Raw genomic sequence first — 17,237 nt, 5'->3', positions numbered from 1 at the left:
AAACTTGTCATTGATTATATGGTTCCTGTTGTCAAATTAGGATTTACTACATGGTTTGGTTCGATTGAAAAATTGAAGAAAAAATTGAAGAAATTGAAGGAAAAATTGAAGAAATAATTAAAGCTACGGCAACCCTCTTCGATCGGCATTTTAATTGGATTAGATGATTGATTAATGATGTTGATCATCCATCTTGGCTTAACTTCCTTCTCAAAATTTCATCAGCAAGTAATTATAACATCATCGGTTGCATTTCCTACCAAAAATAAAAAATATTGTAATTTTTTAATGTCATTTAATTCTATACAAACTTAAATGTTATAAAAATGTTATGGAAAATATCAAGTCTACTTTATTACTTAATTTATATATCAATGATTTCCTTTGTTTTCCATTAATCTTTAATTTCCTACTTATTGTAGTATTGGAAAACTAGAATGTGCGAGAGTTAGAAAAAAATAGGTTCATTTTTTAACATTATTATTTAATATTATTAGTGAATCGATCATGCATGCTGTGAATTAGTGAAATAAGAAAGGGAAAAAGACATAATTCTCTTTGATATCGTGCTTTGATTAGAAATACGCGTTTATATTATGCTTTTCAATTATGGTAGTTTAATAGATGCTAATTTGATCCTAATCTGATCTTATAAATCATAATTGGGTCTTATGAAATAAGTAAGCTACTACTCCCTCCATGTTTTAATAAGTGTTATACTTTGACCGACACATAGTTTTAAGCAATTTAATTGAATTGACTTAGGTGTTGTTTGGTTGACAAATAAAAACATGGGAAGTTGAAATTCCTAGGAATTGAAATTGTTTGGACTTGTTTGGTTGACAAATTCATGGGAAGTAGAAATTCCCATGAATTCCCACTTCCCACAAAATGGAGGAAGTGAATAATTAACCAAGGGGACCTAGGTAAGTGGAACTTTCCATGAGAATATCCACTTTTCTTGGTTAACCAAACACTTTTTAGAATTTCCTAAAAAGTTCAATTTCATGGGAAATCAAATTTCCAAGGAATTTGCAATTCTTACATTCAACCAAACAAGCTCTAAATAAAATAGAGGTAAGTGGGGTAGTTGTAGTATTAAAAAATTGTAAAAGAAAGATAGTAGGGTTAATAATTTATTGAAAAGTAATGAATGTGAGAAAAGAGAAATAATAAATAAAAAAAAAGTAGTAGTGGGTTTGGATGGGGGTCATGAAAAGAGATATATAATATTAAAATGTAGTTTTTTGCCAAAAAAGGAAGTGTAACACTTATTAAAACACGACCGCATTTGATAAGTGTGACACTTATTAAAAATACGGAGGGAGTATGATTCATATGTCTAACAATATTTCATGGACGAGGGAGAGGTATATTACGACACAACATATTTTCCCTCTCTAAAGTAATACAATGGTATAGATTTTATTAGAAATATACAGATAAATAAAAATCGAAACAATATTGTTTGCCACAGAAAGATTACAATATTAGCTTATTAGCTATGAGGTTAACCTATGTTATTTAAATAAAATGGGATTAATGAAAGGACTTTGATATTAATAATAATGTTGCGATTAAAAACTTAAACATACGTCAATAATATACCCCCGCTATTCTTTATTTATCTTCCTAGTTTTCCTTTTGATATATATATATATTTATCTTTCCACTTTTACTTTATTTCTTTTATGGTATGGCCGTATAAATAAGCAAAATTTCACTTTTACACTCCTTACCCACCACATGATCATATTAAATTATACTTTGTATTTTTTTTTTAATTGGTCCTCCCTAAGATGTCAACCATGCATCGCGATTTTTGAGGTAAGAAACTTACCAAGTGAGTCAACACTTTGTTGGTATACTTTGTATTATTATATGCTAGGTTAGGTCTCGTACATGCACGGTAAATTTCACTATTTATTATTAGTTTAATATTCTATCTAATTATAATAATTATCAAATTGTAAAATAAGATGAAAAATTCGTATGTAATTACAAAATTAGAAATATAATTATATCATACTAAAGAAAATAGTGGGAGTAGTACATGCACGACTAATAAAATAATTATGGATTACGTTACAAAGTTATACGTGGAAAAACATTATTGCATAGTGTTAATTAAAGAATAATATATTTGTTGAATGTATATAAATGGAATCAATGGCGGATCGGATCTACGGTGGGGCCTTGGTGGCATGGGCCCCACAAAAGTCAGATTTTTAAATTTTTTTGTATCTACTATATAAGGTGTAATTTAAAAGCTTAAATACAATTTTCAATGCAATATAAAATCTTAAACTAGCTTTGTTTTACTAGTAATGCATTTACCTTATGTTTGGCCTTAGGTTCAATCCTTAGAACAAGCATTTTTCTTATTATTTATTTATTTTTTCCTAAGTGCCCCTCCAAACTAAAATTTCTACATCCGCCGTTGAATGGAGCATAATTACCAAATAGTAAGGGAAATTAAATATTATTACATAGTATTAAATGAGAAAATACAAGTTTATATGGGTGTATATGTAAATTACATCTAACTTTGGTTAACCTTTGCTCTTTCAATCTTTTTTGATTTTCTCTCTCCTCCTTCAACCTTTTATTGTTTTCTCCTTCCTCCTTCAACCTTTAATTTCAAAGGGAGAAATTACATTTTTTCATTATATGACGTCGAACAAGTCGAAATCAATGGAGGGAGAAAAGCTTATCTACCCTTTAGGGTTAACCACGCAATACAAGAAAACAGCTTGATTCCGACGGTAAAAATCCGTCGGAAACATCGGAAATTCCGTCGATAACTAGCCTTCCGACGGAATTCCGTTGGAACAAGTCTGTCGCAAAACCATTTGTAGGAAATTCGACCTTTTCCGACGGAAATTTCGTCGGAAGGCTAGTTTCCGACGGATTTATTTCTGTCGGCGCCTTTTTTGACTTTAATTGAAATTCCGTCGCAATTTTCCGACGGAAATTTCCGTCGGAGTTGGAGAGGTTTCCGACGGAATTTTCCGTCGGAAGAGGTATATTCCGACGGAATTTTCCGTCGGAAAAGTCAATAAAAAAAAAAGCCCCACCCCCAACCCTTACCCCACCCAGATCCACCACTGCCCACACCCCTACTCACTACCCCAACCCACCCCCACCACCAACCCACACCACCAGCCCACCCCCTGCCCCCCTACCCACGCATACCCCCCTGCCCCCACATGCATACCCCCCTGCCCCCTTACACATCGTAAACCACCCACCTCCACCGTAAACCACCCACCACCCCGTAAACCACCTACCACCACCAGCCACCACCAAAAATTCGAAAACCCACAAAAAAAACCCACAAAAATCACACAAAAAGCACACAAAAAACAACCAAGCAAAAATAAACTCAAATTAAACAACGAAATCAAACATTAACCACACAAAAATCGAAATAAACCCACAATAAAAAATAAAAAAAATCAAACCAAATTATTAGAAAGAAAACGAAGACATACCTTCAATTCCACCTCCAATACCTCGAATTTGGGATTATATGGTTAAATTCGACCATAAAACTTAAGATCTGGAATTTTTATGGTTGAATTTGACCATAAACACCATAATTATTCATTTGTTGACGACCACCAGCCCACACTCCAGCGTTTGTTGTCAAAAATTCGAGGAAAAAGGAAAAAAAATCAAGAAGAAAAACAGAACGAAAATGGAGGAAAAGAGGAAAGAGAACGAAAAAGAAAAGAGAATAGAGAAAGGGAAGGAAAAGAGGAAAGAGAACGAAGGAACATAGAAAGAAAGAAGGAGAAAGAGGAGAAGGCGAAAGGAAAGAGAAAGGAAAGAAAAGAAGGAGAAAGGTGATGGAGAAAGGAAAGAGAAACGGAAAAGAAGAAGGAGAAGAGAGGAGAAAGAAGGAGAAGAGAGGCGGAGAGAAGAGGAGAGGAGAGAGAAATGAGAAATAAAAGGGGAGGGGGGAACCAGGTTTTTTTAGGGTTTGTTTTTTTATTATTATTTAATTATGTTCTGACGGAATTATCTGTCGGAAATTTCCGACGGATTTTATTTCCGTCGAAACATTAAATTTCCGACGGAATATTCCGTCGGAAAGCCCATAAATTCCGACGTATTTTTATTCCGTAGGAAATCCGTCGTAAATTTCCGACGGAATAAAAATCCGTTGGAATTTATGGGATTTCCGACGGAAAAACATGTCCGTCGGAAATAGTCCGTCGGAATTCGGCCTATTTCTAGTAGTGATGCCTGTTATTTTCACTTTGTTATTTGAGTTTTTGTTTGATTCCGGCGGCTGCCGCAGAAAATGCCATTAATTTCTCCTTTGTTAGTAGGGTTTTCGTTTAATTTCGTTGGCGAAGTCGGCAGAATGGAGTCGAACGAACTTAAAAGAGAAGGTGAAAGTGGGCAAAGATTGGAAGGAGAAAATTAAGGTGGGTGGGAAAAAAATATGAACAAGAGGAAGAAGATGAACATGAAGAAGAAGAAGGTGGGAGGAAGAAAATGATGAATAGTAGCAAACAGAGAGTTAGCAGTGTTAATTTTGAAAATCTGTCCAACTTGTCATAGTGACCCACAAACGTAATTTTCAATGCAACTTATTTATGAAAATGTTATTTGATAAACATAATTTGTTTATGTAGGTTATAAACCGAGGCTTGCTCGTATTAAATGTTCTCTAAGAAGTTTTGGCAAATAAATAAATAAATAAATGGCGGGAAAATTATTAAAAAGTAGATGACATATGTCATTCCTGTATCACCTTTAATATAAAGTATATAACAATATATAGTTATCAATTTCTGTATTCAAGTCAACTTGATGCAATATAACGTAAAGATTTTTTTTTTCTAATTTCCTTCTATAAATTAAATCCAGTTGATTGTAATATGTATCAGAAAAAATCATTTTAAGCAAATAATATTAATATTATTAATAGAAATCTCTAAATTCTATTATAATATATAAACTAAAAAATAGTTTTATTGTCTTAAATAAGTTGTCAATCAAAAAAATATAAAAAGAAAAATAAAGTTAGGATATATTTATTTTTGGAAAATGGGTTTTTGAAGGAAAAAATGACACCAGAAGGTGACACGTGTCATTCCTAGGGTCTGTTTTAGTATTATCTATTATGTTATTGATGATTGATATCGCTGTTTCTAACACAACTTTGATCCACATAAATTTATACTTTGTATAAAGTATAACTATATCAATATTTCTAAAAAACTTTATCTCATACCTAAAACTTAAAAAGGGACTACTTTTCACTAATATATTTTTTTTCTATATGAACAGTAAACAGGAAGATAAATTAATAATGAAGGGGGTGATAAAGGTAAAGCTAAACAAAATTATGTTCCCCTATGTATGTGGTTAGGCCTTTAGTTCACCTTATTTCATAATAGATTGGAAAAAACAAGTTCAAGTTGTAAATATACCTATAACATGTCACACCTATTTCTTGTCCTGTTGTAGGCACATATTGCTAACACGATATGTATGACCCGTGCCCATAACTTACTTTTCATTTAATAACATCAATGAGGTCTTGATCTAATGTTTTAGACCGAGGGCTTTATACGATAGGTCACAAGTTTATTTGCCAAAAAAAGGTTATCCCCTTTGTTTAGGTAAGTGCATCACTTTTCTAAATCGCTCTTTTTTAAGCCTCTTACTTATTTTTTTAGTACACCTTTTTTTCACAAGGTCTCTATTTTTGTGTGTTAGTTAAATTGTTATGGAGTACATTTTCTTTTTAAATGTTCATAAAATTTTCCATTTCATAACTCACACTTATCAATTTTGTCAGGGTACATCAAAGTATCAAACCCCTTTTTCCCTTAAGAAAAAAAAAAAGTATACAAATCCCGACACTACCAATTCCCGCGATCTTTAATCTGAAACTGAAAAGCTTAAAGTCCACCACACCACCACCAAATTGTGTTCACATAATTTTTTTTTTTCTCATTCAGTTTTCATTCAAAAGTTTTTCCCCCATTTTCTCTCTCCTCCATTCGCAATCTACAAATCATCACTTCATCACTTTGTCTTCTGAGATTTTTCACTCGTCAAACAGTTTAACCCTAATTCTCTCAAATTCGTTCTTCAAATACTCCAATTTTCCCCCTTTTTTAATCGATTTGATCACGCAACTGGTTTCTCGATTGAGCTAGGGTTTCGAATGTTGTAATTGAAGGGAAAAAAATATGGCAAGAGTTCTCGACAATTGGGAGCGCCTTGTTCGAGCTACTCTCCGGCGAGAGCAGCTTCGGACTGCCGCTCCTACTCATGAGCGCCACCCTAGCGGCCTCGCTGGAGCTGTTCCGCCTTCGCTCGGCCGTGCTTCCCATATTGATGCTATTTTGCAGGCTGCTGATGAGATTCAAGATGAGGATCCTAATGTTGCTCGCATTTGTATGTTTTTCTTTCTCATTTCTTGTCAATTAATGGTATATTATGATTGCGAATTCGAGTTTTTACGATTTTTTATGCTTTTGGTTGATATAGAGTGTAGTTGTTGGAAATTAATGATATTAGGTGATTAACTATTGCTTAGAAGTAAAAAAAATGTGGTATGTTTTGAAAAATCTTCTTGTTGGTAGTTTTTTTTTTTTTTTTTTTTAGAAAGGGTGAATTGGAAGGGAAAAATTTGATTAGAAGTTATAATTAAGACCTGCAAAGTGTTGGATATCCAGCAGAATGTTTTCGGTGATTACATGAGCCGTCCTGTGTGACTATGTGAGGATGAGTGAGCTGGTGACTTAGTGTGGACCTTATGATTTGATGCTTTACTGAGTTTCAAACACGATTGCATATGATTACGAGAAAAGGTGAAAAGGAACTAATTGAGAGGCAAAAATATTGATTAGGCATCCTATATTCGGGAGCATTGTAGCTAATATGTACAAGATTTGGACTTGCTTGAAGGCATGGTATGTTAAGAATGAGCTGTTTTACCACTCTCGATCCTTATAAAGCTGCTAAAGCTTTTTATACTTGACACTCATGGTGCTGTTACTTACTTAAATGGTATCACTTTTGAGTCTTTTACCTAGACAAGAGTCATTACCTTATCCCTAATCTTGACGGTTGACTCTAGCACCTAGTGGCCTAGTGGGTGATATCTGTTAAAGGTTTGATGATGCTGTCCTGCGTAGGGCTCAAGCATTCACTTGATGTTAGCTGTTGTGATTACCAGTCTCCTTAACCTTTATGCTAATAATTGTTTTGATTGGTATTTCTAGCTGAAAAACCATATGATTTCTCCATGTCCATAAGAATATCGGTAGTGATAGATTCCTTCTTTGAGAGGTCTCAACATTTTGTTTCCCTTCAAATGACGTGGTAGGAGCGTCAAATAGGTGTGAAATTAGTGGAGTCAAAATCCATATGCCTTAGAAGAGTCAGAACTTACAATAACATCGTGGATGATTGTCCCTTACAAGTTACAACCTTGCTTGTCATCTTTGTTCCCTTATCATCTTCTTTCCATTAGCCTTACTTCAAAGTAGATCTTTATATTCCAATCAAGTTCTTAAGGCCCAAATCACCTCCAATCAAAGAAATGTCTGTTGTTTGCTCTTTCCAATATGAACCACTTCGTTTGTAGTTGTCACAACAAAGATAAAGAGCACAACCCAACCTCTGGAGTTATTAAACCAAAAAGCCTGAAATAACAGCCATCTCACTGTGAAGGAAGACATGAAGATCATATCTAGCACCTCTATGGCAGTTGATGTCTTGTTGAAATCAAAATTCTGCTAATTCAGTTTTAGCAGAAATTTGTTAATTAATAGGGCATAGGCTATGTTTGGTTCAACTTATTTAAGTTGATATCAATTTATTTCAGAAATAATTGGATCAAATCTTGTCTTTTTATTTGTTTTTATTTATCATTGAATATCTTTATTTTCGTAATTCAAAAAAATTATGAAATTTCGTATATGAATCTAACGATATCACATTTGCTAATTTTGTATTTTTTTTTTAAATCGTACGGATTAGTGTACAAATTAAGTCAAAGTTTGGTCAAATAAGGAAATCAGATTATACCAAATCAGAAAATTCAGATGAGATCATGTGAACTAAACATAGCCTAACTACCTAAATCCTCCACATTTCTCTTATTAACCGCGCATATAATTATATGTCATAATTATATGTACTGTGAATTTATATGGGGCATCATTTCTGTGCTCATAGTGAGCTTTCTATTAGGATGTTTATGTCATAATTGAAGAGTGCAATTCTTAGTCTCCACCTCTACAGTACATAACAGACATCATGGTTAAAGAGCCCCACTCGCTTTTGAATGTGCAAATTATTGTAGTTTTTCCCTTGAAGTCACCCTCTTTTGCGCTTGTTAATAATGGTAAATAAATTAATAGCATGAAATGAACTATTTTGTCGATCAAATTATTAAATTTTGGGAAGATACTGCACTTGTTTGTTCAGTTCTTACTGTTTTCATTGTGTTGTTTAAACTGCTTCCCTTGCATTTCAAAGCAAGAAAAGTTTTACGTAGGAATTGATGTAAGGGAAAACATGCAAAAGTATACTCATGTTTTTTAAACCCCCAAATCATATAATAGTCAATAAATAGTATCTGTTGTTGCCGTACAATGCCTAGACAGCTGCACCATTAGCTCAGTGCTGTTATAGGTCTTTTGGATATGATGCTGAATGGCATTGAATTTCCCATTGATGTAACGTCATTCCTTTTGCTTTTACTAGCTACTACTGCTTTAACGTATATATTATTAGCATGGTCTTGTGGCACAAGTTTGATGCAAAATCAGCAATGTCTGGTCTACAATCTATATTGCCTGCTGATGTTTTAATGTAAATACCTTTGGACTGTCTTCTAGTGTGTGAGCAGGCATATTCTATGGCACAGAATCTGGATCCTAATAGTGAAGGCAGAGGTGTCCTTCAGTTCAAGACTGGTTTGATTGCTGTCATTAAGGTATTACATCAATTGTATGTGATTAGATTAATTCCTACCTAATTTATCTTTGAAGCTAGTGCCTAGGGGTGCTTTTATGGTTTATAATTCAGAGGCTATTTTTTTTTTTCCCAATGTGCAAGTATTCCTCTAGATTTCGGCCTAGATTATTGTTTGAAATTTTGTAAACTGCTTGTTTCTGTAGCAAAAACTTGCCAAAAGGGATGGAGCTCAAATAGATCGTAACCGTGATGTTGAACGCCTATGGGAATTCTATCACCAATACAAGAGAAGACATAGAGTGGATGATATTCAACGTGAAGAACAAAATTGGCGAGAATCTGGGGTCTTTAGTACCAATTTTGGGGAGTAAGTGGATTTTTACTCTGATTTGTAATGTATTAAATTGCTAATCGCTTCTTGGTCTATTGGGTTTTTTACTCCGATGTGGTTCATAGACTGCTTTTGTGTTTGATCCTGTATGGTGTATTATCTATCTCTTCATAAATTTATATGGAGAGAGTCGATTTTGGATTCCAGCTTTTCGTCTGGCTTATTCACTAGCTACAACCATGTTAATCAAGAATACTATCATGTTGCTACATTCTCATTAACTTAGGATAGAAAAACCTAGGATATATTGTTAATCAAAGTAATCTTATTGTTTAACCCTAATAAACCACTAGGATGGAACCTAATTTGTCTTCCCTTCTATTAATTTTTAATTTCCTTTTTCTTTGTGCATAGCGTGCCTATTTGTGTTGAACTTTTCCTTTGCATCTAAGTTTGATCACATTTGAAGTTCTCTTTGAATTTTGTTATGAATTCTTCAGTAAGTTAACGTTAAGAACTGTATGTTTTATTTTGAATAGCATAATTCTTGTCTTAATGTGCTAGAACTTAGCATCTCTACCTAAAATAAGCTTCAACCTCATGATCCTGTCACCCTTTTGATATACCTCAACCACAGCATTTACTAACCAATCATTGATAATGATTTTCCTTTTCGAAATACTACAACTTTTTTACCCTAAGGTCTAAATACTTAAGCTTCTCTTTTGTGCACTTAATCTATTTAAGACACAATATGTTAATACTCCTCATCATTCTACAACCTCGTGTTAATTTCTGTAAATGACCCTATGTTTTAAGGACGCTGTACGTAGTTTAGACTTCATGTTCTTCATTGGTCTTCTCTTCCTAGTACCAAGAAGCTGATGCTTGTATGTTACCAAAACTAGGTGATGTTGGTGCACCCCTTTAGGGCGACTGAACACCATTCATCAATCATCACTACTCCGTGGGAAATAGATCACATTTATCCTCGTTGATTTGACAAAATCTAAGTTGGTATCTAGATTCACGTTTTCACTTACCTACTACAACTCATAATTTTTGTGCTTTTCCATTCCAAAAACCAACATAGAACTCCCGAACATTTGGCAATGGCAGATGTGTCCATATCAATGGTGACTCATTATTTCGATGAATAATTTGTTACGGCAGATTTTTATACTTGCAAATCTTTGTGGTTTTATTTTTAGGTTAATTTGTAAATAACCACCCAAAAATGTACCTGTTTTAAAAATAACCACCCATTTAATTTTTATTTTTATTTAACCAACCCTTAAATTAAATAAGCACACAGATTACCACCCATTTCTAAATTCCGGTGAAAATTCTGTTAGTGGGCCCCATATTTTTTTATTTTTTTCCTTTTTTTTCTTCTATTCTCTGGATTTGCCACTCTCTCACCTCGATTTTTTCACTCTCCTTCCTACCTTCTTCCACCTTCAATCCTCACCCCAATCCTCACCCCAATTTACTGGACAGCCACCATAATCAACCTCACCGCCCTTAACATACACCACTAGCCACCACAATCTACCCCACCACCCTCAACACACCCCACCGACCACCGCCTTCAACTTCACTGCCCTCCACACACATCTCACCGCCCTCAACAAACCCCACCGAAAGAATAAGGGTCGATTTAGGTTCATGCTTCAATTGAATTGGGGGTTTTCTAAAATTTGGGTTCCTATTTTAAGAAAACCCCCAATTCAATTGAATTGGCAGGCGGTGGTGGGAGTTCAACCTCAATCTGCTGCTTCTCCAAACTAGCCAAAGCTTCCTGAAGTTCAACCTCAATCTTCTTCCTTCCTTCAGCCAACTTGGTCTCAACTTCAACCTGCGTCTCCTTCTTCATCTTATTCAAGGCAGCAGAAATCTCAGTACGTGCAGCACGCATGACAGTATTAGCTTGTTCTTCAAGCTGCTTAACCTCAGAAGAAGTATCCTTAACATCAGCAAGCTGCTCTTTAATGGCGGCATCACGTTTATCCATGAAATCACCAAGAGGGGTGTAGTAGATCTTGTCGAGAGCGAACATGAGGAAGAGGAATTGAGTTTTTGTTATTGCTTTAGAAGGGGGGTTTTGAGGAGAGAGAATTTGGGTTTAGAGGTGGTTGCTGCGGTGGTTGTTGGGAGGGATTTGGCGGAGGAGGCCATGAGCATGTTGGCCATTGCTGCTGGTTATGGTTGTTCTCCGTGATTGACGAGTGGTGGAGGATCTGGTCGCCATTGATGGGGAATTAAGGTAATGAACTTTGAAGGTTGAAGAAGGTGGAAGAAGAAAGGAAGAAGGTAGGAAGGTGGAAGAAGGTAGGAAGAAGGAGAGTGAAAAAATCGGGGTGAGAGAGTGGGAAATCCAGAGAATAGAAGAAAAAAAAGGAAAAAAATAATAAAAGTGGGGCCCACTGACGGAATTTTCACCGGAATTTAGAAATGGGTGGTAATCTGTGTGCTTATTTAATTTAAGGGGTGGTTAAATAAAAATAAAAATTAAATGGGTGGTTATTTTTAAAACAGGTACATTTTTGGGTGGTTATTTACAAATTAACCTTATTTTTATTATTATTATTATTATTTTTTTTGTTTAAACAAATTATTTATGAAATATGCTTTTTTTTTTTTTTTTTTTTTTCTTTCTTTTCTTTGTCTCTTCTATATTTATGAAAGTTACATCTTTTTTTTTTTTTTTTTTTTTCTTTTGTTTTAATTTTTTTTTTGTTGATATTCTTATGGGGATGCTAATATGCTATGGTGTAGGCAGTTTTATTATATTACAATTAAGGATTTGGACTATTTGATAGTGATGAAGGATATATCCATGGAACTCATGCTTTGCAGTTTTTTAAGGATGTGAAAAGATTGTCTATATTATGTTACAAAGCTTCACTTATGATGTGCTGGACGGCCAAAGCCGAAAGTTGTCAATTGTGACAAATGAGTTAAAGATTCAGCTTCGTGTGATAAATGAGTGTAAAAATTTATGTTAATTTGGTGGGTGGATCATCGACTATTCTTCTTGGGTAACAGTTACTTGTAACTCCTTTTCATATTTGAACTAGTCATCACACCAACATTTGTTTTGTATTTAATTATTTATTTATGGGTGGGTTAGAAGGGATGTTATTAACCATACCAAATTAAGGTGCAAAAGGGAAGTCAACCATATCTTAGGATGGAATTTCTTGAATTTGCGGCGGTTACGAGACCTTGTAACTTGCAAGGTCTTATATTGGGACCTTAGTTTTAAAAAGTGTGCCTAGGGGCCATGCAAGTCAAGGTGCACACCAAAATGCCCCAACCTTCCAAGGCGTTGTGCATTCCAAAAGGGGCCTTAGGATGCCTCCACAAGGGCGTATGGCACCCCTCCTTGGAAGTCGTATGCTTAAAAGGGCGAGAAAAGAAGATTCAAATCTAAATAATTTAAATGACCAATTTCTATTTTTTTTTTTGTTTTGTTACCCATTATTCAAAATGAAAATCAGGCAAAAACCCTTTATTAATCGAATGAAATTACTTTAACCTAGCCCCCAATTAGAAAGTCCTATTACTTGGAAACCTTAATTTATGGGTTTCAAACTTTCAATTTCTGCCCATTAGGTCAAGTATTCTAAGTAAGTTTCTTTGATTTGGTCTTGTTCTTCTTTCATTTTCCCTTTGATTTATGCTTTTTTCTCTTTTTCGATCTTCTTTTATTCTTTTTAATTTTTTTGATCTTGAAGCTTATGTTCTCTCTCTCAATTTATGCCCTCCATGTTATAGGATTATTTATTTAATTTTCCTTTTCATCCCTTTTTAATAATCCCTCCGTATTTAAATAAGTGAAACGTTTCTCTTGTGCACGTATGACAATCTAAAACTTTGATTATCTATTTTTAATTTTCAAGAAGTAAAAATAATTATTATTGAATATTAATAAACTATTCATTGAGATGGTTCCAACAATTACCCATAAGGCTACATTTTTTCTTATGTATCAATTATAAACATTAGTCATTGTGAATTAGATGAATAGTGTAAGGATTCAAAACGTTTCACCTATTTAAATATGGAGGGAGTAACTTATGCAGATCTCTCTCCACTAGTCCTTTTGATTTTGGTAACCACGTGATCACTCCGTCCCACATCTCTGGCTTTTTCAATTATTTTTTAAAAATTGGGTGTACAATGGATATTGCACTTCTGTTGTAAAATTTCCCTAAAATGGTTAAAAGGCAGCCCTATGTACATAGCAATTACCCTGATTATAATAAAAGTTATCTACTTCCTCCGTTCCAAAGTAGATGATACATTTTAACTTTTTATACTAATCACAAACTCTATTTTGACTATCTTTTGTGATCTGTAGATAACAAAAAGCATAGTTTTGTACGATCATGTTGGAATCCTCTTAATGTGTTTTTTCAAAACATCAATTTTTTATTTATTTTTTTATTTTTTATATAAATTTTACTTGTTGATAAATAAAGATATTTATGGTTGAATTTATGCATCGACAAATGTGATAAAATAACGTGTCATCTAATTTGGAACGGAGGAAGTATGTTTTATTGATGCTATCATTAAATGAGTAAAATTAAGTCTCAATTCGTTAAATTATCTATATTATCCTCTTATATAGTATCACTTTGCTTATTTACATTAAAGTCATATCAGGTATAAAGTTACCTTTAAACTATTCGATGTACACTAATATTATTACTGGTCTACTCAAAAGATTTGTTATTATAATTTTATTATATTTAAAATTGAGTTTTAATTAAATTTTTGTATACCAAAATAGTATTACAATAAAAATAATATATATTTTTTCTTTAATTTAATAATTTACTACTCCTTCGTTACCTTTTATTTATTACGTTTCTATTTAAGGTGCTCCCTTTTATTCATTACATTTAGTATCTTTCCTTTTCTAGTCTTTAATTTGAACAAAATTACCCTTGCTTTACATTGAATTGTTCTTACTTTTTCATGTTAATTGTACACAATTTCTAAATAATCACACATAATTCCAAATGTCAAAAACAAAAGGGAACAGAAGGAGTAGTAAAAAATAAATCCAAAAAGCAGTAAGAAAACTTGGAAATTTGCACCTTGTATGCGGTAGGTGCACCTTCACCTCGCGCCTAGGGTCCAAGGACCTTTTGCGCCTTAGTGAACCTCTTGCCTTTTAAAACTAAAATTTGGGCTCAAGTTTAGAAATAAGGTTAGGTCTGGTGTTGGTTCGTTAGGAATTTTGTCCTCTAGTCTGTTGCAATTGTAAGGACATATTTCCCTCTCACCATAGGTGGGATGTATTCATCTGTTTTCATGAACAACAAGATATTTCCTTTTTTTTTTTCCCCCTGTTTTTAAGAACGGCTATAAATTTTATTAGTTAATTAACAGATTATTTATAAGAACATATGGAATTTGAGTCCTCTATTGCCTTTTTTCTCAGTTTGCGTCGGTAAGGGTCTAAGGGATTCCTGTTGGGAATTGAGTGGAGTAAAACCGTAAAAGTAATCATTTGTTCAATTTATCTATTTTTGCTTTTTTTTATTTATTTATTTATTTATTTTATTTTTTTTCATTTCCACAATCACTAGCAAGTTATAACCAAGATATGAACAATGATTAACTGCTTGCGTCTCAGTTTCCCTAAATGAAGGCAGTATATCTACATAACTATATGTAGTGAAACATTAGGCTTCATGCTGATTTTGTAGTGAATGGCTATGGTGCAGCCTCAGATGTGAGTATTCGATTAATATTGGTTCCAAAAGGCTTGTCATGAGAAGATTTTTAACTGCAGATATAAGGATATGTTTACAAGTGTCCTATCTTATGATATAGATAGCTGTACAAAACATACTTTCCTTCTTTTATGAATGTTTATTCTACATCTTATCCATTTTGTCAATGTCCATAGTCATTTTGACTGTTAGGTATCTGACTATCTGTTACAAATACTTAAGCTGAAAGTAAATTTCCAGGAATCATCGGCTAATAGTCTGGATAGCTACCTAAATTGTTAATCCCGTCTCCAAATGGTGAAAGTGTTTTTATATTAACTATTACTAAAACAGGACATAATTGATGGACACATGTCTAACCTCTTATGAAAATCTTTCCGCCTTATCTATTGTTGACATCATCCCTTTTTTTTTCCCCTATTTTTTCTTCCTAAGTTCCAAACTAATTAATACTTCTTTCAAAAAAAATTAATGAGATTATGACTACACATTTTTTGAATAAAGAATAACAACTACTCTTTTAAATAAATAAATAGTTATTTAATTCGTGCAATGCGCGGGACTAACCTAGTTTGGCTTAATTTGTAGCAAATTTTGTATTCGTATCGAAACTAGGTAGCATTGATCTTGTTTCTGATTTTCCAATGCTTCATGCACATCCGTGTGTTCTATAGTCATGAAAACCAGTATCTGTAACATCTTTACAAGTTAACGAGTTCCTCACTTCTGCACTAGCTAGTTATGGATTTGATAATTCTTTTTCTTTATATCTTATGTAGAATTTTATTATATCAGTTTGGTGAGAAACTACATTATTATATTCTGCTGTTTCAGATTGGTGGAAATGAGGAAGGTTTTTGCTACATTGAGGGCTCTTGTTGAAGTGATGAAGGAATTGGCAAAGGATGCGGCTCCTGAAGTGGGAAGATTAATCTTTGAGGAAGTATGGTTCAATTATGGATTGTTCCAGATTTTTGAGTATTTGTATAACTCTCTTTATATATTATTGCTTCATTGCTTGCACTTCCTCTTCAGTATTTACAAAGTGAAACAATGAATATAGCATTATAGCTTGTATTAATTACCAAAAGAAGAAGATAGCTTTTAGTTGAAAATATAATGCACCAAATGAAAATTTATACTTCCTCTGTTTTAATTACTTGCAACACTATGCCTTTAGCACTATTTTCATGACTTTGGCTACCATTTATGCCACCCTGATGAGCCTTCTATCAGAAATTTTCTGTTATTTTATGGTGGGTACTGATTTGTGAATTTAGATAAATGTTAGCTGTTAACCTGGAGTGCATTTATGTAGTGAATTTTTGAAATTATATGATTCTAGCTGCCAAGTCATATTGGGTTTTGTGTAGGGAATTGTTTTCAATTTAATGGCGACTATATAATTTTGATTGACCATTATTATGTTCTAATGGAGGTAAGTTAATTATGCTCCTCTAGAAGTTCATATCATCTTACAAAATCATAAAACTTAAAGGACTTTGAGCATGAGTGAATCAAGAAATCTATTATCTCCATTGACCATTGTGTTTGAATTGGTTGTGCTCCATCAAATAGTCAAAGAGGGTGCTCTTCTCTGCTTTGATGATATCTCGGAAGGGTTAGATGATTGTATACTCACTCTTAGAGAAGCAGAGCTGTCGTGATCAATACTTTCTGTACTTGTAGAGAATCATTTTTAACCTTGTCTGCCAGTCAAAATCAATGACCTTACATGGTTTGCGTTGTACAAATGGCAAGTAATCTTTTTTGCTATTCCAAGTCTCTATTTCGTGGTTTATCGTAATGCTTTTATTCGTCTTTGTGAACTGTGTGTGGAATGAACAGAAGCATATGTCTCTTTTCCTTCTTTTCTCAGTTTGACATTATGTATGATTGTATGTAGCTTTAGTTCACGGTTACTTCTTACCTGAAAACTTAAGTTTTACTTGCCTTGAGCCGATACTTATACTATGTAATTTATATCTCATGTGTCTTTGGCTGGGTTCATTGCAGTTAAGGAGAATAGAAAAATCTGATGCTACATTGTCTGGCGAGCTCACACCATACAACATTATTCCTTTGGAAGCTCCTTCCTTGACTAATGCAATTGGAGCTTTTCCAGAGGTAAGACTTCTAGTCTTGTTTCTATTTTTCTGCCTCTTGTTATATATTGTCTACATGCTAAAAAGATGAGG

At 33.6% G+C, this 17,237-nt stretch overlaps 1 protein-coding gene and 1 pseudogene across 1 annotated transcript in view; one reads left to right on the top strand and one right to left on the bottom strand.

Moving 5' to 3' along the window:
• The first annotated feature begins 5,773 nt into the window (after positions 1-5,773).
• Positions 5,774-17,237, top strand: part of LOC110687883 (callose synthase 10-like) — a 55,496-nt gene continuing 44,032 nt past the window's right edge. Inside the window, exons 1-5 of the mRNA XM_021864525.1 lie at positions 5,774-6,423; positions 8,877-8,974; positions 9,159-9,322; positions 15,874-15,982; positions 17,056-17,166. Of these exons, the coding sequence (XP_021720217.1) occupies positions 6,216-6,423; positions 8,877-8,974; positions 9,159-9,322; positions 15,874-15,982; positions 17,056-17,166 (690 nt within the window). The 5' untranslated portion in view covers positions 5,774-6,215. The remainder of the gene's footprint in view (positions 6,424-8,876; positions 8,975-9,158; positions 9,323-15,873; positions 15,983-17,055; positions 17,167-17,237) is intronic.
• On the bottom strand, positions 9,336-11,805 carry LOC110687885 (annotated as a pseudogene).

This window comes from Chenopodium quinoa, unplaced genomic scaffold (assembly GCF_001683475.1).
Source record: "Chenopodium quinoa cultivar QQ74 unplaced genomic scaffold, ASM168347v1, whole genome shotgun sequence".
Lineage (NCBI taxonomy): Eukaryota > Viridiplantae > Streptophyta > Magnoliopsida > Caryophyllales > Amaranthaceae > Chenopodium > Chenopodium quinoa.
Note: the sequence above shows the minus strand (reverse complement) of the source record. Positions and strands in the feature narration are given on the sequence as shown.